General features: G+C 46.7%; 3 protein-coding genes across 3 annotated transcripts; 2 read left to right on the top strand and 1 right to left on the bottom strand.

Moving 5' to 3' along the window:
• Window positions 1–2: 2 nt before the first annotated feature.
• Window positions 3–2,377, top strand: LOC104000054 (putative clathrin assembly protein At1g03050). The gene is made up of 2 exons (XM_065127984.1): window positions 3–990; window positions 1,249–2,377. The coding sequence occupies exons 1-2, from the start codon at window positions 3–5 to the stop codon at window positions 2,238–2,240; spliced, it is 1,980 nt and encodes a 659-aa protein (XP_064984056.1). The 3' UTR covers window positions 2,241–2,377.
• Window positions 2,378–4,966: 2,589 nt separating this feature from the next.
• LOC135624415 (BTB/POZ domain-containing protein At2g13690-like) lies at window positions 4,967–8,027 on the top strand. The gene is made up of 2 exons (XM_065127983.1): window positions 4,967–5,846; window positions 6,893–8,027. The coding sequence occupies exons 1-2, from the start codon at window positions 5,157–5,159 to the stop codon at window positions 7,817–7,819; spliced, it is 1,617 nt and encodes a 538-aa protein (XP_064984055.1). The 5' UTR covers window positions 4,967–5,156; the 3' UTR covers window positions 7,820–8,027.
• Window positions 8,028–10,180: 2,153 nt separating this feature from the next.
• LOC103999982 (verprolin) lies at window positions 10,181–11,198 on the bottom strand. Its single transcript, XM_009421908.3, has one exon. The coding sequence runs from the start codon at window positions 11,081–11,083 to the stop codon at window positions 10,406–10,408; it is 678 nt and encodes a 225-aa protein (XP_009420183.2). The 5' UTR covers window positions 11,084–11,198; the 3' UTR covers window positions 10,181–10,405.
• Window positions 11,199–24,801: the final 13,603 nt, after the last annotated feature.

The raw sequence follows: 24,801 nt of genomic DNA, 5'->3' as shown, positions 1-24,801 counted from the left end.
GCATGCTCCGTACAGTATCTGAAATCGATCTGACTTATTCTGGTCGGATGAGTGTGGTGTTATTCGCTGAATGCAGCTCGAGGCATCCAATTAGGGCAGAACAGCTGGTGTTTGTTCAAATGCCAGTGAACAGGCCGGAGATGCGGACCACATGGAACCCGTCAAAGATGGACAACAAGAAGAGCATCCGTTGCGATGATCTACCAACCAACGGTTCTCCTTCAACAGCCACCTATACCCCTTCCTTCAACAGCGGCTTCCACGGTTCTCAACTCGTACGAATCCTTCATCTCTCCTCTCTTCCTCTGCAGCAGCGGGAAGAGCCGGCCATGGCGCCCAGCAGGATCCGGAAGGCGCTTGGGGCCGTAAAGGACCAGACGAGCATCGGGTTGGCGAAGGTGAGCAGCAGCGCCACGTTGTCGGACTTGGACGTGGCCATCGTGAAGGCGACGCGGCACAACGAACTGCCGGCGAAGGAGAAGCACATCCTCGAGATCCTGAGCCTGATGTGCTACTCCCGGGCCTACGTGGGGGCGTGCGTGTCGTCGCTGTCGCGGCGGCTGGGCAAGACCCGGAACTGGACGGTGGCCCTCAAGACACTCATCCTCATCCACCGTCTGCTCGTGGAGGGCGACCCCGCCTACGAGCGGGAGATCTTCTTCGCCACCCGTTGCGGCTCCCGGATGCTCAACATGTCCCACTTCAGGGACTCCTCCGGCTCCGACGCCTGGGACTTCTCGGCCTTCGTGAGGACGTTCGCGCTCTACTTGGACGAGCGGTTGGACTACAGGATGCACGGCCGCCGCAAGTGGCGCAGCAGCAGGAGCAACATCTACGAGGAGGAGGTCGACGAGGAGACCGCTGCTGCCGCTGAGGCGGCGTCCTCGAAGGCCAGCACGCCACTGAAGGAAATGACGACCGACCACGTCTTCGCCAGGACGCGCCACCTGCAGCACATGTTGGAGCGCTTCCTCGCATGCCGGCCCACAGGTAGAGCATTCCTTACTTCCCTTTAACATTCATGTGATAAACTTTAGTCAATACCATCAACCATAATCATAATTAAATAGTTTGAGCCATAAAATATTAATAATTTTATATTCCAATAGTAATATTATTAATTTTTACCGAGTATTTTAGCATAATATATACAAATTCCAATACTGAAATGTTCGTTTTTTGGGATGGTTTTATTATTTGAGGAGGGGGGGGGGGGGATGTTAAAGCATGTATGCATACGATACGCAGGTGCGGCGAAGCAAAACCGCGTGGTGCACGTCGCGCTTTACCCCCTGGTGAAGGAGAGCTTCCAAATCTACTACGACCTCGCCGAGATCATGAACATCTTCGTCGATCGCTTCACGGACCTCGAAGTCCCCGACTGCGTCAGCGTCCATGAGATCTTCTCCCGCCACGCCAAGCAGCTTGACGAGCTCGACCTCTTCTACGATTGGTCGAAGTCCGCCGGCATCTGTCGCTGCTCCGAGTACCCCGACGTCGTGCGTATCACCCCCAAGAAGCTCGAGGTAATCGACGAGTTCATCCGCGACAAGGCCACCCTCGCCCACGCCAAGCGGCAGCCCAGCCCGGAGCCGGACCCTGCGACGCCTCAGGACGAGTCCCAGTGCGAGATGGATGGCATCAAAGCGTTGCCCCCGCCGGCGGCCGACGCCGAGGGCACGAAGCAGGAGCTTGCGGTCGTTGTCAAGGTCAAGGATGACTCCTTAGAGAAGAATAAGGAAGAGGAGGAGGCGGTGGACTTCTTGAACTTGAAGGAAGACGCGATGACGGGAGAAGAGCACGGGGAGAAGCTGGCGCTGGCGTTGTTCGACGGCGGCCTGTCAGCGGACGCAGCGCCTAAATGGGAGGCGTTCGTGAACGACGACCCGTCCGACTGGGAGACGACGCTGGTGCAGACGGCGAGCAATCTGTCGGGCCAGAAAGCGTCGTTCGGCGGCGGCCTCGAGATGGTGTTACTCGACGGGATGTACGCGCAGGCCGGGGTGGGGCACGGGTACGTCGTCAGCGGGAGCGCGAGCAGTGTCGCGGGCGACCCGTTCGCGGCATCGTTGATGGTGCCGCCGCCGTCCTACGTGCAGATGTCGGACATGGAGAAGCAGCAGCGGCTGCTCGAGGAGCAGCAGGTGTGGCAACAATATGCCAAGGTTGGGATGGCCAAGCTGCAGCATCCTCCTCCCGGTGCATACGGTGTGATGGGTGGATATGCTCGCCTGCATTGAGTCATTTGGGGTGGAGTTGGGTATTAATTAGCTCATGACTTGTCCATATTGAGATGATGATGGATTTTATGATACAAAATTCACAAAAAATGACATTATTAATTTAATATATAGAAGTCACATGCTCTACTTATTTTTGCTGAAAATTCATAAAATAATTTATATGAGTTACAAGGATTTAATAATTGTGATATATAAAATAACCCTAATGCTTATAATATTATGATGAGTTTTTATTGTAGTCAGTTAACAATTAACTTATAGTAGCAAACTTCGATTAACTATAATGGCATATTTATAATTTTTAGAATGATATATAAATTTAGACGGATAACCGCTAACCTTTTATGGAGTACATACATATAATTTTGTTGAAAATAAAAGATGGGTAGTTTTTCTTAAAAAAATCTCACTTTTTTATTTTTTTCCCTTTTTTTTCAAATAGTATCCATGTATTTATTTTGTAATCTCAAAAATAACTTTTATTACCTTTTTAGTTGTTGCCTTCGTCTTGTCAACCCTGCTTATCACCTTTGCTCCTCTAGTCGTTGTTCAATTATTGAAAAATGAAAAATATTTTATTTTTTAATAATATATTTTATAATTTAAATTAACTAGTTAGTATCAATCAAATCATCATATAATTTTATGAAATAATTTTATTTTACTATTCTAATTGACTAAACAATCTTAACTCATCATCAAATTTTATAAAAAAAAACTAAGAGACATATAAAACTAAATACCTATCAAATTTTAATTTAAAATGAAATCATTTGGAGACTAAACTATTTTTTTAATTCAACTATAAACACTTATTCTGTTTTGCTGAAACTAGGTTGAGGCTATAAAAACTTATAAACCTCATATTTTGGTGTATAAAATAATATTCATTCAATTCTAAATTTCACCAAACCTAACTTTTTTTTTTTAAATATCGAAAGAATCGAGCCTAATCTTATCCCTAAACAGAATCTCTTTTTAGAAAATAAGAGATTTCGAGTATCTCATATTAAAATATTCATAACTCTATGTATAAATTTGATATTAAAGTCATAGATTTTACAACGATAAAAGATTCATACAAAACATATCCAAAAATTAATGATTAATTTCAAGCGTAAGTAACTCAAAAGCAGCTAAAAATGTCAGCCTTTAATTTATAAAACTGAAATTTTAGGTATGACAAGAGATGAATTATATTTTTCTTACCTTAATTTTTAATCAAGATCGTTGAGACTCTAAGAATAAAGAGTAAAAATTAAGAAATTTCATGTTTGTGAGGAAGATAAGATTAAAATAAATAGAAGCTAACTTTTGCTTAAAAGGTAAGTAAGAGGTCATAGGTTCAATCCTATCAGGGACTCTCGTATTTTTTTTCTTCTTTTCTTAACATAATTCTAGTGTTATAACTCAATTTGAGCTTAATTTGGCTTAATAAGAATTAAGTATTTCGATCAAAATTCATCTTTCAATCTCACTTATGAATCTTAATATTTTTAGTATAATACTTTTATTTAATTTTTATCTTTATTTAATTTTTTATTATTTCATCCATATTCAAATAGTTGATTATCCTCGATGATGTTTAAAACTTAAAACTATATATATATTAATTTATTATAATTTAAAGAGTCTTGAGATTTACTTAAGATTCAAAGAGTTTTGAGATTTACTTAAGATTTATTATAATTCAATCATCACTTTTAGTCACTATATATATATATTTATTACTATAACTTAATCTTATACTAACTCCATTAGCATACTTAAGCTTATTACACCGAAGGAATATACATTTTTTGTTACAAAATATGTTTAAAGTAGATGTTGATACTTTTGCATACACAACCTATATTTCATATAACACTATAAATAATATTTTTAGGAAAACACATACTTCAACTTTAAAGATAAAAATATTAACATATCATTTATCATATTTATGAAATATAGACATCATAAATCATATACTAAATGAGGGTATGTATATATTATTTGTGTTTCTATTAGCATGCTAATTATAATTCAATGTATGTAAGACTCGAGCACTACACCACCTATATCATCGTAAGGTTTGTCGTATGTCGTTGCGGTCCTCACCTTCGTTATAATTGATCTTCCATATATTGCATCTTCTTACCTGATATATGATTTTTTTTTTCGTTTTTATTTTGACCCGTAGTTACAATTTTTTTTTGTGATACCCATTTGAAATTAGCTTTGACATTCGGATGAGATGAGTCAAACTTTAGTTATCAATTCGAGATGGAAGGTCAGAGTTGTCCATTCGAGCTGCAATAATATTTATTCATTAAGTTAACAACATGATACGTTAATCAACATAAGATTAAAAAGAATTTGTCATATTAAATAACGTAAATGAGGCTCATTTATGAACATAAACTTGAGACGTGGATGAGTTGCATTAGATTGGGTCGTCGACGATTCAAATCATATTTCTGATGTATTATGTTGTCCCATTTTATTGGATGAAATCAACCATGCCTCTTGTCCCGAAACATTATTGATGAGAGAAGGGACCATTTCCATATGCTATGGTTGCCATGCGCTGGTCCTACTTTTTCATGGCCATCCCACACCCATGCATGTTGCCACCTGTACTGGCAAGGCAGCAGCGGGCCTTATCACCTTCCACCGCATGCACGTGACCTGTCCTTTCCGCCACTTAGAGTCCACGTGTACTCACCTCTCTCCCATTGCAGGCTTCGCTCCCTGCACCTTCCACTGTAGTGGATCCGTACCGTTCCCCCACTTGTGTCGCGAAGCATCTTTTACTTCCCCGGAAGGACGAAGCACGGCAGAGCGAGGCAAAGGAATCCAAAGAAAGCCCAGCCCCGCCCCGCCCCGCCCCAACCCTAACCCTAGTCCTTCCCAGCAGCTTTCTTCGAAGCCATGGCGGACGCCCGCCGGCGGTCCCCGGGCCTCCGCCGCGCGCTATGCTGCACATTCGCAGCTTCCACCCAGAGCCCTGACCGCCCGAGACACGACTGCCCCCACCCCCGGCGCCGCCCCTCCAAGCCCCCGCCCAAGACGCCCTGCCCTGGCTCCCTCCATAGCTCCCCCTCCCCCACCAGCAGGCTCGGCCTCGGCATCATCGACCGCCGCCGGATCCTCTCCCCCGGTAGGGTCTCCCCCATCGACTCCGACGCCCCCCTGGGCCCACTGCCGGAAATCTCCGACTCCGTGTCGATCGCCTCCGTGGTCGCCGAGTCGGAGCCGGAGCGGCCAGATCCGGTCTCGAAGGACAGGTCTTTGGCGTCGGAGAATCCGGATGCGGAGAATAGGGCGTGCTTCGGGGAGAGCGGCTCGGAGTTGAAGCTTAGTTTGAAGGGGAAAGATGGGAGGTGCCTGGTGCTGGAGCTGGAGCCGGGGATTCTGTCCGAAAGCAGTGCGCTTTTGGCAGCGATGCTTTCGAAATCTGCAAGGCAGGTGCCGGATGCGTCCGGTGATTCCTGCAAGATAGAGTTTTCTGGTCTGGAGAATGTGGACGTTTTCAAGGAGACCATCGAGCTGATGTATGCTAAGGATGCAGCGAGGTGGCTGATCAAGGGAGGCGTCTCCCGAGCAATCGACATACTTGAGGTGAGGATGCTTTCAATTGGTCAATCATTTCTTTCATCCCGTTCTGTATCTTTTGTTTGGTACGGGAGGTGATATATTGATGCAATCTGTAAGTAAATTTTTTTGCACGAGAGTTGATATGTTAATGCAATCCGTATGTGAAATTTGGTTTGGACAAATCTTAAGGTAACTTTCAGAAGAACTGCTACAATTTCCATTTGATGCTGAATCAATCAGTCTTTGACTCGAAGGAACTCGATTTGTGGTGTCTCATTGTGAGCGAGGCTGTGCAATTAGGGTTCAAGTTAGGAGGTAAACAAACTATGCTGGAAGATGAACTCCCTTTGACTGGCCTTGCAGAACCCAAACCACTGAATAGGAACAAGGGGATGCAACTTTGTTTTGCATGAAACTGTAATCATAAACTAGTAATTTGCTGATAATTAGATGATAATTTGCTGGTCACCAGAGTTTCCGTCGGTTTCATAATATGTAGCCTGTCGTGAATTACAGAATTTATGAAGATGTGTGTGGAAGTGCTCATAATTTGGTTCTAGAGGTCAATGAGGATTATTCTTAAGGAACTGAGCTTATTTGAGTGTCAGTAGTATTGTCTTGAAAATGTAGTTTAGTATCAGAGACATGCCTCTTCTTCTTATAATGTAAATATTATAATGTTCTTATGCCTAAAATATTTACATGTCAAAGTACTATAACTTCCATCTGACCTCCCTAGAAATTGACTCTGATGGTGGTTCTTCTGTGCCTTCTTGAGAAGTTTGTGGTATTTTTAAGAGAGAATAATTGCATTAGAGTGTTTTTTAGCCAAGTTGGATCCTAATGTTCGAATTAGGTTTTCTTTTCTATGGAAGCTTTTATAAGATTCAGAAAAACCTTTCAACCGGTAGATAACACCTACAAGCATCTGTTATCAGCACTTTATTCTAGTGACTTGGAAATGCAATTTTACTTGTTTATTCTTGTGTACATCATTGCATGTTTTTTTTTTAATGTATTTTGTGTCTGCCTTTCTTCTTGGGATTGTAATGACTTGTTTCTTTTTTTAGGTATCTTCAACAATTATGTTTGACAGAGGCATGAAATCCTGCTTAAGGTACATTGAGGCTGTTCCATGGAGTGAGAATGAGGAGGAGAAGCTGAAGAGCTTGTTTGTGAGGTGTAAATTTGATGAAGCAATTTCAGAAGATATCCTAGCGAGGTTGGGTCCACAAGGCCAGAATAACCCTGAGGATCTAGCCGTTCATCTTATTCAATCCGTCACGAACGGGACAAATACAAAAGCAAGGAAGGAGATGCAGTCTCTCGTCAGCGGTCTCCTATCCAAAAGCTCAGTCTACCAAAAGGACCCCGCTGGAGTCGACAAGGAGAGGCTGTATGACACTTGCCATTCATGTTTGAATTCCCTTGTCCATCTCTTTGAGGAAGCCTCAGACCGTGGCATCGTGGGTCGAATGGAAACAAAGCCACTGATCGAGAGGGTCTCAAAGCAAGTCGAAAACCTCAACTGGCTGTTAGAAATCCTGATGGAAAAGGAGATGGCCGAAGATTTTGTGCACATGTGGGCAAACCAAGAGGAACTGATCAAGATGCACGGAAGGGCATCGCCGATGATGAGGTACGAGCTCAGCCGCATCTCAGCAAGTGTATTCATTGGACTTGGGAGGAGAAAGCTGCAATGCCATGGCGATGAGAGGTTCGCCGTTCTCAGAGCATGGTTTGAACCGATGTTGTGGGACTTTGGCTGGTTGCAGCGGTGCTCCAAGGGGCTGGATATGAGAACGTTGGAGGAGAGCCTAGGGCAAGCATTGCTCACCCTTCCATTGAAACAGCAGCAGAGCTTTTTCGAGGAATGGTTTCGCTGCTTTGCGGAGCATGGCACAGGGTGCCCGAACCTGAGCAAGGCTTTTCAGGTATGGTGGCGACGGCTGTTCTGGAGATCTCAGAAGCATGCAGATGAGTTCTTCAACACCTGAGTTCTCGGATTCAGACTACTGGTCTATGGAGTTCCAAAAACCAATTGACCGATGAGCCCCCCATGCATTCTTTTCTTCTGTGGATAAGAAATGGTGAATGAATCGTGAGAGTTATGCATGGAAGGAATCACAGGCGTCTTGGTTAAGAATCTGTGTACTCTGCACTGCTATGCTTTGCACTTCCAAATCAGCAGCATTCTTAATCCTATTCTACTCTCGTCTCTGTGACAATTGAATCGGAATCCTGCTTTCTTGTTAGATGCTGGTGATGTCGTAAAAGCTCAAACAAATGTCCTCTCAAGAGCTATCGATTTATGCACCCCAATAAATGATGATTATTTACCCGTCCCTTAATCAAGCGTGTATATTAATTAATTAATTGATCACTATTTACATTTCCTCATCAGCTTCTTTAATATTAAAGTTACATGTATTATTATAATCTAACCCATTAATTCGGATCAGATATGTAATTATTAATGCATTGGACCAATCTAATTATGTACGATCGAATTTGATCGAGAGTAAAAATAGCGTCGAGATATAATCTTTAAGAATTGGATGAATTAGATATCAGTTACTGATAAAAATATGTAAGTTCTAAAAATCTGATAAAATGAGTTAATTCAAAATGTAGATAGATGCCTACAGGTAATAAATATATTTAATATCATATCATTAGTAATCCAAACGTTCGTAAAAGTACGTGCCAAACCCAATTCCAATAGTCCTTCTTTCACCGCGATGGATTGCACACCGGAGGTGTTCGCCGTCTTCCCCAGCGTCTGGCGTTGCCTCAACTCCGTCGCCGTCGGGCTCCTCGCCGGCGACGACTCCGCGGGTCCCGCCTTCGTCCATCTTCGTCCTCCTCCCGCTCTATCTGGCCGCCATCGTCAATGCCAGGGTCGTCTGGCACCTGTCCAGCGTCTTCTCGGTGCTCGAGGACGCCCGCGGGCTTGAGGCGACGCGGCTGATCCAAGGAATGCTATGTACGGCGTCGGCCATCTTCGTCGCTCTCGACCTCTGTTTCGTGGCGATGGAGCAGGCCTTCCGGCAGATGATGGTGGGGGAGAGCGGCCATGACCTGTGGCACGACCGGGGGCTGCTGCAGCCGCCGCTGTGCCTGGTGATCATCTCCGAGCTGGCGGTACGGACGGTGGCGTACTTCGTGTGCGAGTCATCCCACCACGACGGCATCGACAAGTCGAGCCTTGCCATTGAAGTTGCAGGACGTGAGGAGGAGCAGCTCCATATCAGATACGATGACAAAGTAGACTATAGTGGTCATCGCTCTTTGAGATAGACAACATAGACATTAAGTGAAATTGAGATAGAATACAGGACTAAAGAATCGATATAAAATAGAACATATATAAGGTAAGAAAGAAAGATTTTTATTCTTTTTATACATTATTCTTGTGAAGGGAGGGATTGAATTTTTTTCTCTATCTATTTGATATCTTAGTTGAGGGCTAATTATATATTACCTATGTAGTTAGCTATCTTTAGCATTTCGATCTTTGTATTTACGAAAGTAAAATATTTAATTTTTTTACTTCAACAAAACCCCTCTCTCTTTTTCTTTCTTGATTTTTAATTTTTTTAAATCCTGTATAAGGATCTTAATATTTCACTTTCATAAGTACGAAGATCCCAATATAAAATTTAAAAATATAGGGATCCGAGTGCTAAAGCTAGCTAATTACAAGGGCTAATATATAATTAGTCCCTTAGTTGATGAAAAATTTAATATAAGTATTTTGTTCTAAATTACTATTGTGGTATCAGAGCGCACTTACTTTAGCTTTAATAGAAAACTTTCCTTATGGAATAAAATTAGAAGATTACAACGTCTCTTTATTATTTATAATCTCATTTTAATTTTTTTAATATTTTAAATTATTCCTTTACAAATAGATGGAAATGCCCTTGTCTTTTCCTCCTTTTTTTTTTTTTTCTTGTTTAGCGGACAACGTCGAGAGGGTGGCAATCAGCATTAAAGGAGATCGATGAAGATGGTATATGTGGGGAGAGAGGGAGGAGGGATTGTCGATGAAGCACAAGAAAAGGGAGTGTCACTAAAGCATGAGAGAGAAAGCATCGATGAAGCATAACAAGGTGCGTAGGGCAGTGATCGCAAGGGTTGTGAGAGAAGAAAAAAAAAAGATAAAATCAATATTAATGAAATAATAAATAAAAAAATATAATTTTTTTTTAAAGAATTATCAATAGTAAGATGTAAAAATGGGGCCCACTAAAATTATTGCTACTGTTGGGCAAGATCAGGTGTTACATTCCAATGTTTCATTCAACATTCTTGCCAAAATATTTCAATAAATTGGTGCATCGCAAAGGGGATGCTAAGAAATCAACACTCCATATTTGTACATGACTTCACCAATACTACATTCGAGTACAAACCAAACAAGCCTCCATACGCTTAATCCACATGACCTCTTCCTTGTATGTGTGCTCTCTGTCACTCACTCAGAGGTAGAGTTACGGATACAACGAATGTAAAGAAGACACCAAACAGACAAACCATTATTGCGAGCTCGAGCTGCAATTACTTCTTCTTCTTCTTCTTCAAAGAAAGATGAAGCAGTCCATAGATATGAGAGGATTGTCTAGGTCGTCGGCGAGAGGAACCCCAGATGAGACCTCCTGTGCGTTGTGGACATGGTGGATGTGGTGCACCCTTATCTCTTTCTCTGAGCTCAAACTTTGCCGGAGTCGGGTGTTGTCCTTCCTTGCGGTGATCTGAGGAGCCATAACATCGTGTCTTTGCTTCTCGATCTGCGTGCTTCTCCGTCTCTGAGGAGCCGCCACCGCCACCGAGCTGTTCTCGGTCCTGTAAACCTTACGCCCAGCGACCGCATTCGGCGAGGAAGAGCGAGCTCTCTTTGCTGGAACCGATTTCTTCGGTGTAGGCTGCAGAGTTTGGACAGCAGACTTGACAGGCTTAGGCTTCACAGCTTCACCATGCTTGTGTGCGCTCGAGTATTGCAGCAGCGAAGAAGTGCTACTACACGAGTTCGAGGAGGAGGAGGAGGAGGAGGAAACGGAAGGAGAAGAAGAAGACAACAAGGAACAGGAAGAGGAGGAGGGAGTCTGTGCCTTGGAGAGAGCACAGGAGAGAGAGTTGGGAGGAGGAGCGGATTCAGAGATGACGAGCTTGTCTTGCAGAACGCAAGAATCAAGGTCAGGGGGAGGAGGAGGAGGAGGATGAGCACTGGTGTAGCACTTGCTAACACAAGAGCCCATGACTTGTTGAGCTGGGGAAGGAAGGGACGGTGGCAGAGAGAGGAGGGTAAACTAGAAGAGTGCGGTGGAAGGGAAGGTGGTGAGAGGCCATCTTTTACTGGTTGCTTTCCTGTGCAGGTGGGTTGAGGCTGATGGTTTAAATTGGATCGGCGGGGTGGCAAAGGAAGCCCGTTGCACTACGGATTCATTATAGCGGTGGCCTTTATCATGTGACGCCCTTCTTTTAACGTGAAGTGGACGACATGCTCAGTCGACTGCTGCTTTAAAGCAATGGGACCTTTTTCCTCTCTCTCTCTCTCTCTCTCTCTCTCTCTCTCTCTCTCTCTCTCGTGAGATGAGAGGTGGGGGGCATTGAACACAGAGACAGTACCTCCTACAGAAATATCTCTAAATCTCCTCGTCCTGTGTTTCTCTTTATCGGTGTTCCTTTTTTTCTTTAATCCTTAGAACGTCCTCGCGGTGAAGACTACTGAATTGAACCGATTCGATCAAATATTTTATATATAAGATTTACATTATCAATTTTTTAGTAAATTTATACTATTTTTGATGTATCTATCAAAATATCATATATATATATATATATATATATATATATATATATATATATATATATAAAACACTTCAATTAGTCTCCCATCAAAAGTAAAAAATTAATATTTATTTAATATTTTGATAAGTGATTTGAACGGAACGAAATTGACAAACTAATTAGATCTAAAACTTAATAGAAATTAGTTCATCTATAAACATAGGATCTTAAATATGTTTAGAACAATCAAACGTTATGTTTTCTAATAGACTTATTGTTTTACCTCCATTAAAATATTATAAATTTATTTAAAATATTATATTTTAAGAATTTGATCGATTTATTCTATGGATCGATCTATATGATATATCTAATTGCTCCAATTGTCTTATTTGGAGTCTTTTAAAAAATTCAGCAAACGAGTGACGTTTTTTTACTTTGAGATGATTAGGATCGTATTTTTGGAAAAAAAAAAGATTAAAAAATAGATTAATTGATCTAATCCATATTATTGAGTTAAGTGTGTAGGATTAACTACGATAGTCGGCCCCGAGGCCACGGCATAAAGTTGTTTGCACTAACACTTTTATGCCGTAGCCTCGGGGCCTCGGGGTCGACGCGGCTTGGTTTGGGTCCGAATGTGCATGGATCTTGCGCGGTGTTCCTCGGGACAACTGAGGTGGCCGGTTACGATGGTCCGGGCGGGATGTTGCGTGGGGAGTAAAGCTTTTCCGCGGCGCTGGGAAGCTGCAACCTCGCCCTTGTCCCTGCACACAGGTCGGGTTGGAAGCTCGGCCCGACCCCTCCGACGATCAAGTTAGATGATGTGGAAGGAGTTTTTTCTTAGTGAAGAAGTGTCCCCCCCTCTCTGTTTAGCACTCGGGGGTATTTATAGGGTGATTTAATGTTACCTGACGTGCCTGCTTGCGGGGGGCAGGATTGTACCTCTGATGGCGTCTGACATCGTCATTGACGTTGCGTGGGGAACCGAACTGCCGCAGGGTATGGGCATGCCTCGGTGGTCGTTCTCCTCTGCCTTGGTCGAGCGCATTGGGTTAGACAACGATGGAGTCTTCGTCTAAGAGCGGGTGACGTCAGTGCCCATCGTGTCGGCATTATTGCCCTCTTCCAGGCAGAGTGCCGTCTAGTCGTGGCTGACGTCGTGGCGCGTCATGTCGCCATTATTACCCTCATTATATTCCCCCCCCCCCAAAAGAAGCTATGCGTCGGTCATTGCGATAGGGGGAGTCCGAGGCATGACTTTGTCCTTCGGTGCCGCAGGAGTCTCAGGCGACGTGGGGTCGAGCTCGCCTCGGGCGGGCAAGCTGCGGCGAGGGAGGTGGTCTTGGGGAATAAGGAGCCGAGGAGTGCGACGCAGGCGGACTGACCGCGCAGGTGTGTCTCAGGGAGCATAGAGCCGAGGAGCACGACGTAGGCGGGCTGACCGCGCAGGTGTGTCCCGGGGAGTATGGGCCGAGGAGCACGACGCAGGCGGGCTGACCGTGCAGGTGTGTCTCGGGGAGCATAGAGCTGAGGAGCACGACGAAGGCGGGCTGACCGCGCAGGTGTGTCTCGGGAAGTATGGGCCGAGGAGCACGATGCAGGCGGGCTGATCGCGCAGGTGTGTCTCGGGAAGCATAGAGCCGAAGAGCATGACGCAGGCGGGCTGACCGCGCAGGTGTGTCCCGGGGAGTATGGGCCGAGGAGCACGACGCAGGCGGGCTGACCACGCAGGTGTGTCTCGGGGAGCATAGAGCCGAGGAGCACGACGCAGGCGGGCTGACTACGGTGTGTCTCGGGAACATGGGGCCAAGGAGCACGATGCAGGCGGACAGGCCGCGTAGGTGTGTCTCGGGGTGCATGGGGCCGAGGAGCACGACGCAGGCGGGCTGGCCGCGCAGGTGTGGTCTCGGGCATCATGCGACTGAGGAGCACGACGCAGGCGGGCAGACCGCGCAGGCGTGGTCGCGAGGGTCATGCGGCCGAGTAGCACGACGCAAGCGGGCAAGCCGCGCAGGTGTGGTCTCGGGCATCATGCGACCGAGCAGCACGACACAGTATGGTAGCCCGAGAAGCCACTTGTGTTTCTTTCCCTCCTTGCCTACTTAGCGGTAGCAGGAGTCGAAAAAGCTGTCGTATTTGATTTCCTTTCTGAGGGGACTGGTTACTTTTGCCACACGCTTTCGGACATTGAGATCGAGGCGTCAGGGCATTGCCGCTTCAGCGGGGCTGCCACGTCAGGCTTTCATTAAGACGAGGCGTCTTTTGGCGTTTCTGACGTGACGTGATGGTCACGCACGTGCGCGGGTGGGCTGCCGCCGATTCTTGGGAGACGAAGGGGCGCTGGTTCTGGCGGGATATCCCCTTTAAGTAGCGGACGCCCGGCTTCGCTTTTATCTTTCGCCGTCGAGTTCTCTTTCTTCGGATCTTGCCGTCTTCCTCATCCTCCTCGCCTCCTGCATCGCCCTTCCTTTTCCGTAGCACCCTCAAGTCAAGGTCAGTGAGGATGACATCCTCTCCTTCCTCCTCTTCTACCCCTTCCCACGGAGCCAGGGAGGGACGTCCTCCTCCGTCCCCTGTTGAATCCTCTGATGGGGAAGCAGCGCGGGCCCTCGAGGCCTTGATGTGACCGTATGACCAAGACTCCTCCGTGAGTGGGTCATCGCTGGGGGGACTCCGGGAGCGTTATGGTATCCCGGAGGATTATATCCTTAGCGTGCCCGAATCGGGACAGCGAGCGTATGACCCGGTCCCGAAGGGTTTTGCCTTTACTCTAGACGCCCTGGAGGCGGGTTTGCGTTTTCCCCTTCACCCCCTCATTGTGTCCTGTATCTCCCTTTGGCGGATTTCACCATCCTAGGTGGTGCCGAACTCCTGACGCTACCCAGTGGTGTTCCTGGGGGAATGCCACTATGCCAACATCACCCCCACCCTCAATATGTTCCGTTCTTGTTACCATCTCTCCAAGGGGCCGGGGGGTTATTTTTCATCTGCCCGAGCAGGCTTCCGAGTAGGGGGGGCCCCTTCCAACAACAAAGGGTGGAAGGGGAGGTTTTCTTATATCAGCCGTGCAAGGGATTGAGGCTTCGGAGTCCGATGGTCCGCGAGGGGGGTCGATAACACCGTCCCGAGACTGAGCGAAGCAGAGCGCCGGGATCTGGGGAGACATAAAGAGGTTCTCCCCAACTCCGAGGCCCTCCGGAATATGACCGAGCGATGGCTCGTCAAGGCGGGTCTTAGCCCGACGCCTCCGGGTACGTCAGTAACGCTAGGTTCGGACATTGCATGGCTCAATTCTGGTACTAATGCTTTTCCTATTCCTTGTAGAAATGGTAAAGCTTCGATCGCTCCTGGGCGGTCAGGCGTCGCAAGCCCCACTTCTAGCACCGCCGGCCGATTCGTAACCCGACTCGAAGGATGCACCACTGGAGGTCGAGGCCGAGCATCCTCGGAAAAAGACGAAGGAAACACCTTCAAAGGGGGCTGAAGCGGGCCCTCGACGGGGCGAGGCCGGTCCTAGTCGGCGGGCGGCCGGGAAGGGCTCGCGCCCCCCCTCCGTGCGCGACCTGTGCCGGCTGCCTGCCGGGGACGAGGAGCCGTTTCTGACGCGGCTGGTGGGTGAGATCCCGACCGGGGAGGCAAGCGACCCCCTGGTCGCCCACTGGGGAGGCCTATCCCGAGGGGACAAGGTGTGGGCCGGAGGGGACTCCTCCGCGTCGTTCCTTCGACGCGCACTTCATCCCGACATGGCTCGGGATTTGTATACCCTACCCTCGGAGGCTTTGCTTGGCAAGTCTGCCAAGTCCTTTACCTGGGTAAGTGCTTCTCCTTCTTCCCGTTTGGGGTTGTTTTCCCGACGCTGTTCTTCCTGACCCGTCTTTCTTCTTGTAGGGCCTTCACTACGCGACGGCCCTGATGGATAAAGTGCACGGCGTTGGTCGGGTCATTGGGGGCCTGGTCAGTCGCAACGTCGAGCTCCGTCGCCAGGTCGAGGAGGCCCGAGCCGGGGCCGGTCCGGAGGCAGTAGCGATCGCCGAGAAGCGCGCGGTGGACTTTGAGGTGGAGGCGGCTCGCCTCAGGTCAGAGCTTGAGGCCTCCAGGAAGTCGAACGAGGAGCTCGAGAAAACAATAAGGTTGGAGCGGACCGAGCTCCACCTGTCGAAGACGGAGGCAAGCGCCCTCAGCAAGAAACTGGAGGAGGCGAAGGCCGAGATGAGAGCGGCCTCGGAAGCGCTGGCGGTGGAGGTTTGTCTCCAACCCATTAAGGATAAGGAGCTCCTCGAGACGTATAAAAAGTCTGAGGGGTTCGAACTTGGGCTGACGCGAACGGGGCGGGTGTCCTTTGAATATGGATACCGAATCGCCATGTCCTGCTTCTGCGCTCGTCACCTCGGCCTCGAGGTGGAGGAGGATCCCTTCACTCCCCACCCCGAGGATCTGGAGGTAGACATGCCTGAGGACGTCCCCTTTGACGACTGCTTGGACATCCCATTGTAATAAAGGAGGGTCCTGTATTTTTGTTTTTCTAAGGTGTTAGTCGATTTTGTAAGTCGGGGTCGAGTCCTGTAAGGTGGGGTCAAGTCTTGTAAGTTGGTTTCCTCTTGAAATAAAAGAAAACTTTTTCTCCTCTCATGTATTGCTTAGCTTCTTTTTTAGCGTAAGCGAAAAACTTCTTCTTCCCTCGAGCGGAAAGCTTCTTCTTCCTTGGACGAGAAACTTCCTCTTTCCTAGACGAAAAGCTTCTTTTTCCTTAGACGAAAAAACTTTTTCTTTCATTATGCCAAAGAAAGAAACTCCTTTCTCATACGAAGAATTTCTTAAGGTTCTGGACGTTCCAGGTTCTCGGTAAAGGAGAACCGTCTATTGTCGCGAGTCGGTATGTACCCGATCGGATTACCTCGACGACCTGATAAGGTCCCTCCCATTTGGGAGCCAGCTTCCCCCTCGCTCGGGTCGGGTTGCTGACCTCGGTCTTGCACAGGACTAGGTCGCTCAACTTAATTGGTCGGGGTCGTACCTTCTGCTAGTCATAGGTGCCCAGCAAGCCAATCACGTGAGTGATGGCACGTGTGACTTGATACAGAATCTTTTTGCTTATTATATTTTGGCATATATCACTTTATAACTATTGCATAAATGCATACATATATTGTGATGTCCTTGGATTTGTGCAATGGGAATCGGATCGTGATGAGATCACGATAATGAGATCGATTCACCTTTAAACACATATCCTAAATAATCCCGGTCATAGGTTACTCGAGAGGGACATCGTGATAACCGGATAGACTGGTGTGCTGTATACCCGTCCATATGATGGATGCAGCTGGTCTCATAGCTGCTCGTGTAGGGACACTAGGGATACAGTACAGGTGCTCATTGGAGAATGAGTTCACTGATTGATCCGCTTACGGAATGCTGGATGGTTGATGATGCCTTATTGTCAGACAACGATTCCGTAGTCCTAGTGGTGTATCTGGTTCTTAGACTTGAGACACCAAGGATGTCCTGTATGAGTGCTCCACTCTTTGATACCAGACTTATAGGTTTGGCTGTTCCCAGATCTAGTACAGCTGGTCATTGGGAGTGGTAGTCGACCTTACGAGGGCTATTGAGTGTCGATAGAGGATCATCCACTCTCGGTATCATGAGAGGAATATCCCATGTGTTCTTGCTCAGACAAATCCCTGGCCAGGGTCATTCGGGTTGAGAGAGAAAGAGTTCTCCGGGAGAATCCGATTAGAGCAAGACTCGAGTAGAAACCGTATGGGTCTGACAGCACCATGCTCGATATACGGTCTCTGGGATATTAGATAGATGAGGGACTATAGGTACATGGTAACTGAGGACAGACAGGTCCAATGGATTGGATTCCCCTGTATCGTCTGGGGACTACGGCGTAGTGGCCTAGTACTTCCGTAGTCGATGAGTCGAGTGAATTATTACAGAGATAATAATTCACTGAGTTAGAAGGAGTTCTGACAGGTATGACTCACGGCCAGCTCGATATTGGGCCTAGAGGGTCACACACATATGGTAGGCATTGCGATGAGTAGAGGTTCGGATATGAGATATCCGACGGAGCCCTTGTCTTATTGGATGCAGATCCAATACCCACTAGGGAAAGGACCCATTAGGGTTTTGACACGGGATCTCTATAAATAGGAGGGATTCACAGCCTCATAGGCTAGAGTCTTTGCTTGCCCTTCCTATTCTCCTCTCCCTCTCCACCTCAGAGTAGGCCTGGAGTTTTGAGGAGCGTCGTCGCAACCCTGCTGTGTGGATCACCGCTAGAGAGGAGGACGCTTGACCTCCTTCACCCTCTCCTAAGGATCTGCAAGGAAACAGGGATATACGATCTCCCAAGGTAACACAATCTCTATACGCAGTTTTGTGTTTTTGCGGATTTTGCGCACCAATCTTCGCACGACGATGAACATCTTTTTGGGAATCGGGGATTTTTGTTTTCTTGTTCTTCCGCTGCGCATATGATGTCGCCCCCCCATTGATTTCCCAACAGTGGTATCAGAGCCAGGTTGTTCGTGCGAATGATTGGTTTTGAACTGCGTGTGTTGTGTTTAGGAAGAATTTTGACGTCAAAATCGTTGACCCAAAAGCGAGGAAGGGCAGTAAACAGTTGCTGCCCTCGATCTGCATGCCTGCAGCCACCTGCAGCGGCAGCCGCAGCCACCTGCAGCGGCAGCCGCAGCCACAGCCAGGCAGCACAGCGCCGGCGCATCCGCAAGCGCTGTGCCTACAGCAGCCGGCCGGCGGTCTGCTTGCAGCAGGCTTGCGGCCGGCGGGGCTGGCAGCCCGCGGGTAGAGGCGCCTGCAGCCGCTGAGCCCGCGAGCAGAGGCGCCGCGGGGCAGCAGCGAGGGCTGAGGCACCGCAGGGCAGCGGCGCCTGTGGCCGCTGCTCCCACTGGCAAAAACCCCGCAGGGGCGGCCGCCAGCAAGGCAGCACCGCCTGCGGGTGCTGCCTCGCGGGCAGAACCGCCCGCGGAGGCGGCGGCGCCCGCGGGGGCGCCCACCTGCAGCGGCAGCGCCCCCAGCGGGCGTGCCGCCTGCAGGCGAGGGCAGTGCCCTCGCCCCGCCGCACAGGCCGCCGCCGGTAGGGTGGCGGCGGCGGCAGCAGCAAAAAAAGGGCAAAGGGTATTAGGGTTTTCTGGGCAAAAGACAGTTTTGCCCCTCGAAATTTGAGAAATTCCAGTTTCTGTCTTTTGTCCAAATTACGAAAATACCCTTAGGAATTGAGAAATTCCCTATATATCCCTGATTTCAGAAAATATTAATTAATTAAAATGTTTAGTTGATTATTATTTTTATTATTATCTAGTAGTCCTACATGATGATGATTATTTATACATGTGATGTATGATGAGTGGACGGATGATCATGGACCGTGTGATGTGTGTACTTGTGATTATTATTATTGAGGTCTGCGAACCTCCATTATATTTCTCGTTTATTGTCGGGCCTGCGTGCCTATGATTAAGTTGTAATCACATGAGGAGGCGCAGCGGGAGCGTGGATGCCATAGCGGGACCCACGAGACGGACGATCGTGATGCATGGAGATGCATCAAGATGTCGACGGAACCGACGAGGACGAGATGGACGATCACAAGGCATGGAGATGCACCGTTGCACACATAGATCTTGATGTGAGTGATTAGGCCTACTGGCTCGGGCCTAATCATATTAGGTTGTGGTCCATGATCATCTGGTGTGATTGCTTATACACATACTAGATATGTATATATATTTGCATGCGATGTAGATATATATTAAATATGCATATGTGTGACATGTCATATTAGGAGACCAAATCATAGAAACATCTCTCGATAATATTAAGTTGGTAAACGTGAGGCAATTAGATTGACCCACGTGGCCTTCCATCGTTATGAGTAGGAACCGAATCCCGGTGTAGGTTGAGTTGGTCGAGTCCCTCGAGACTCACCTATATCGCGATTCGCTATCTTGCTTACGACATAGAGATGTCACCGGTGACCTGAGGGCATGATATGCTTGGTCGAGTCCCTCGAGGGTATATCATCAAATCAGACTCATCTTGTAACGAAGGTGTTGACTTAACCGAGCATCATGGTTAGTCGAGTCCCTCGAGGCCATGGTGATTCGGAGGCCGAACAGGACGGGAATCACAAGGAGTTGTGATCGGCAAGAGTTGCCTACCTTTTAGGCTTAGTGTGATTGGTCGAGTCCCTCGAGGTTACACTAAGACGCTGATTGGATCCTGATCCCCACTAGAAGTCTGCCGGAGACTTCCGTTTCACGTGCTGAGGGTGTCGCGTGACTCGTTAGTAAAATAGTGGGAGCATATTAAGATAGAAGTCCATATCTTGATAGTTTATTTCTTGCAAAATCTGCATGTTATTCATTTTTGCTACATCTTTATTTTCAGAAAATGTCGCTTTCAAATCCCTTACGTGGCATACTTGATGTCAACCGCCTCACTGGTCCAAATTATACGGATTGGCTCCGTAACTTGAGAATTGTTCTCACAGCGGAGAAAATCGTGTACGTCCTTGATACAGTGATGCCTACGCCCGAAGAAGGGGCAAGCGAGGATGAGATCGCTCGCTACGTGAAGTACATTGATGACTCCACTCTTGCTCAGTGCTATATGTTGGGCTCTATGACTCCAGAGTTACAGAGACAACATGAAAACATGGATGCCAGATCCATTCTCCTACATGTCCGTAAATTGTTTGAGGAACAGGGAAGGACTCAACGATATGAGATATCCAAGAGCCTTTTCCGCGCTAGGATGACTGAGGGGACACCGGTTCAGAACCATGTCCTAAAGATAATTGAGTGGATAGAGAAACTCACAGGTCTAGGAATGGTCCTAGAGGATAACTTGTGTGTGGACATTGTGCTTCAGTCCCTACCAGATTCCTTTTCACAGTTCATAATGAATTTTAATATGAACAAGCTTGAAGTGACTCTCCCAGAGCTCCTCAATATGTTGAGGGAGGCAGAGAGTACTATTAAGAAAGAGAAGCCAGTTCTCTACACTGGTGAGACCAGAAAGAAAAGGAAAGCAGAAAGGTCCCTTAAGAAGGGAAAGGGCAAGGGCAAACAAGGTAAAGCAAAGGTTGCTAAGAAAGACCCAACAAAGGACAAAGGCCAGTGCTTCCACTGTGGTAAAGATGGGCACTGGAAGAGAAATTGCAAAGAGTACCTTGCAGAAAGGGCGAAACAAAAGCTTGATGAAGCTTCAGGTACATTCATGATCAGTCTCCATTTGTCAAACTCTTATGATAACACATGGGTATTAGATACCGGTAGTGCTTATCATATATGCAATTCGTTGCAGGTTCTGGCAAGGCCTAGGAGACTAGAGAGAGGTGAGATGGACCTCAAGATGGGTAATGGAGCAAAAGTTGCTGTATTAGCTGTTGGCGAGGTCGCCCTACATCTGCCTAGTGGAGCTTTTATTGCATTAGATGCATGTTATTTTGTTCCTTCTATTATCAAAAATATTATCTCCATTTCATGTTTAACAGTTAGTGGATATAAATTTGTTTTTGAGAACAATGGTTGTTCGATATTATTAGATGATAAGATCATCACGAAAGGAACATTGCATAATGGTTTATTTATGTTAGACACCACTCCACATATCATGAATATAAATGTGTCCAAAAGGAAACGAGATGAGTTGAACAGTGCATACCTGTGGCATTGTAGGCTAGGTCACATCCATGAAAGAAGGATTCAAAAGTTGCTAAATGATGGATATCTAGATCCATTCGACTATGTGTCATATGCAACTTGTGAGCCTTGCATTCGTGGAAAACTGACCAACTCTCCATTTAGTGGAACTGGAGAGAGAGCCACTGAGTTGTTGGAACTCATACATAGTGATGTATGTGGACCCATGTCAACTCATGCCATTGGAGGTTACTCCTACTTCATTACATTTACTGATGATTTCTCAAGGTATGGATATATGTACTTAATGAAGTACAAGTCCGAGGCCTTTGAGAAATTCAGAGAGTATAAGAATGAGGTGGAGAACCAGACTGGAAAGAGTATCAAAACTCTTCGATCAGATCGAGGAGGTGAGTACTTAAGTACAGAGTTTACTCACTTCCTCAAGGACCATGGGATATTATCCCAATGGACACCTCCTTATACACCTCAGCTCAATGGTGTCTCTGAAAGGAGAAATCGTACATTATTAGATATGGTACGGTCCATGATGAGTTTCGCTGATCTACCCATCTCATTCTGGGGATATGCCCTAGAAACCGCAGCTTACCTTCTGAACAGAGTTCCAACTAAGTCGGTAGTGTCTACACCATATGAGATATGGAAAGGGAAGAAGCCTGATCTTAAGGTTGTTAAGATTTGGGGCTGCCCAGCCCACGTTAAAAGACACAACCCCGATAAGTTAGAATCAAGGACAGAGCAATGCAAATTTGTGGGACACCCCAAGGAAACTTGTGGGTATTATTTCTATCATCTCGAGGACAAAAAGGTCTTTGTAGTTAAGAGAGCAGTGTTCCTTGAGAAGGAACACATTCTTGGTGGAGACAGTGGGAGAATGATAGAGTTGAGCGAGGTTGGAGAACCAAGCTCAAGCACCACTCTACAGCCCGAGTCTGTTCAGGTATCTAATACACAAGTTTCAACTTTACGCAGGTCTGATAGAGTATCCCATCCTCCTGAGAGATATGTGGGACATATTAGAGCAGAGGATGTAGAGGATATTGATCCTCAGACCTACGAGGAGGCTATTATGAGTATAGACTCCGGGAAGTGGAAAGAAGCCATGAATTCTGAGATGGATTCTATGTACTCCAATAAGGTTTGGAACCTAGTTGATGCACCCGAAGGTATTGTACCCATCGGTTGTAAGTGGATCTTTAAGAAAAAGATCGGAGTAGATGGAAAGGTAGAGACCTATAAAGCAAGGCTAGTGGCTAAGGGGTATCGTCAAAGGCAAGGTGTTGACTACGACGAAACTTTCTCACCCGTAGCAATGCTAAAATCCATCAGAATTCTATTGGCTATTGCAGCACACTATGATTATGAGATCTGGCAGATGGATGTGAAAACCGCATTCCTCAACGGGAACCTGGAGGAGGAGGTGTATATGATGCAACCTGAGGGATTCGTGTCCAAGAACTGCCCAGATAAGGTGTGTAGGTTGCTTAGATCCATTTATGGACTAAAGCAAGCTTCACGAAGTTGGAACATAAGATTTGATGAGGCAATCAGATCTTATGACTTCGTTAAGAACGAAGATGAGCCTTGTGTATACAGAAAGGTAAGTGGGAGCGCTATTAGCTTTTTGGTGTTATATGTGGATGACATCCTCATCATTGGGAATGACATAGGAATGATATCCACTGTAAAGACTTGGTTATCTAGACACTTCTCCATTAAGGACTTAGGGGAAGCATCCTATATCTTGGGGATTAGAATCTATAGAGATAGATCCAAGAGGATGCTTGGCTTGTCCCAGTCCAGGTACATAAAAACCATTGTCAAAAGGTTTGGCATGGAAATTCCAAAGGGCAAACATGAATATGATACCTTATGCCTCAGCAATAGGGTCTATCATGTATGTCATGCTATGTACTAGGCCTGATATAGCGCATGCTCTGAGTGTCACGAGCAGGTATCAGGCGGATCCAGGCTTGGAGCACTGGAAAGCAGTAAAGTGTATCCTTAAGTACTTGAGAAGGACTAAGGATCTTTTACTAGTATATGGAGGTAATAGCCTTAAGGTTGAAGGCTACACTGACTCAAGTTTTCAGTCTGATGTCGATGATAGCAAGTCGAATTCAGGGTATGTGTACACCTTGAATAGAGGAGCAGTGTGCTGGAAGAGTTCCAGCAAGATACCACTGCTGACTCGACCACAAAGGCGGAGTACATTGCTGCATTAGATACAACAAAGGAGGGAGTCTGGGTGAAGAAGTTCATCACAGATTTGGGAGTCGATACAGATAGCGACAAGTCGACTTCCTTATATTGCGACAACTATGGGGTGATTACTCAAATAAGGGAACCCGAGTCTTATCAGAAGTGTTCTGAGGAGGTTCCAGCTTATAAGAGAGATCGTAACCCGAGGAGATGTAGCAGTGGAAAGAGTTCCATCCGACGATAACATTGTAGATCCACTGACAAAACCGTTGTCTCAGATTGTCTTTGAGCGTCACAGGGGTCTGATGGGGATCAGACACATAGGTGATTGGCTTTAGGTCAAGTGGGAGATTGCTAGTCATAGGTGCCCAGCAAGCCAATCACGTGAGTGATGGCACGTGTGACTTGATACAGAATCTTTTTGCTTATTATATTTTGGCATATATCACTTTATAACTATTGCATAAATGCATACATATATTGTGATGTCCTTGGATTTGTGCAATGGGAATCGGATCGTGATGAGATCACGATAATGAGATCGATTCACCTTTAAACACATATCCTAAATAATCCGGGTCATAGGTTACTCGAGAGGGACATCGTGATAACCGAATAGACTGGTGTGCTGTATACCCGTCCATATGATGGATGCAACTGGTCTCATAGCTGCTCGTGTAGGGACACTAGGGATACAGTATAGGTGCTCATTGGAGAATGAGTTCACTGATTGATCCGCTTACGGAATGCTGGATGGTTGATGATGCCTTATTGTCAGACAACGATTCCGTAGTCCTAGTGGTGTATCTGGTTCTTAGACTTGAGACACCAAGGATGTCCTGTATGAGTGCTCCACTCTTTGATACCAGACTTATAGGTTTGGCTGTTCCCAGATCTAGTACAGCTGGTCATTGGGAGTGGTAGTCGACCTTACGAGGGCTATTGAGTGTCGATAGAAGATCATCCACTCTCGGTATCATGAGAGGAATATCCCATGTGTTCTTGCTCAGACAAATCCCTGGCCAGGGTCATTCGGGTTGAGAGAGAAAGAGTTCTCCGGGAGAATCCGATTAGAGCAAGACTCGAGTAGAAACCGTATGGGTCTGACAGCACCATGCTCGATATACGGTCTCTGGGATATTAGATGGATGAGGGACTATAGGTACATGGTAACTGAGGACAGACAGGTCCAATGGATTGGATTCCCCTGTATCGTCTGGGGACTACGGCGTAGTGGCCTAGTACTTCCGTAGTCGATGAGTCGAGTGAATTATTATAGAGAT

Source organism: Musa acuminata, chromosome BXJ2-10 (assembly GCF_036884655.1).
Source record: "Musa acuminata AAA Group cultivar baxijiao chromosome BXJ2-10, Cavendish_Baxijiao_AAA, whole genome shotgun sequence".
Lineage (NCBI taxonomy): Eukaryota > Viridiplantae > Streptophyta > Magnoliopsida > Zingiberales > Musaceae > Musa > Musa acuminata.
The sequence above is the reverse complement of the archived record's forward strand: the minus strand, read 5'-3'. Positions and strand labels throughout refer to the sequence as shown.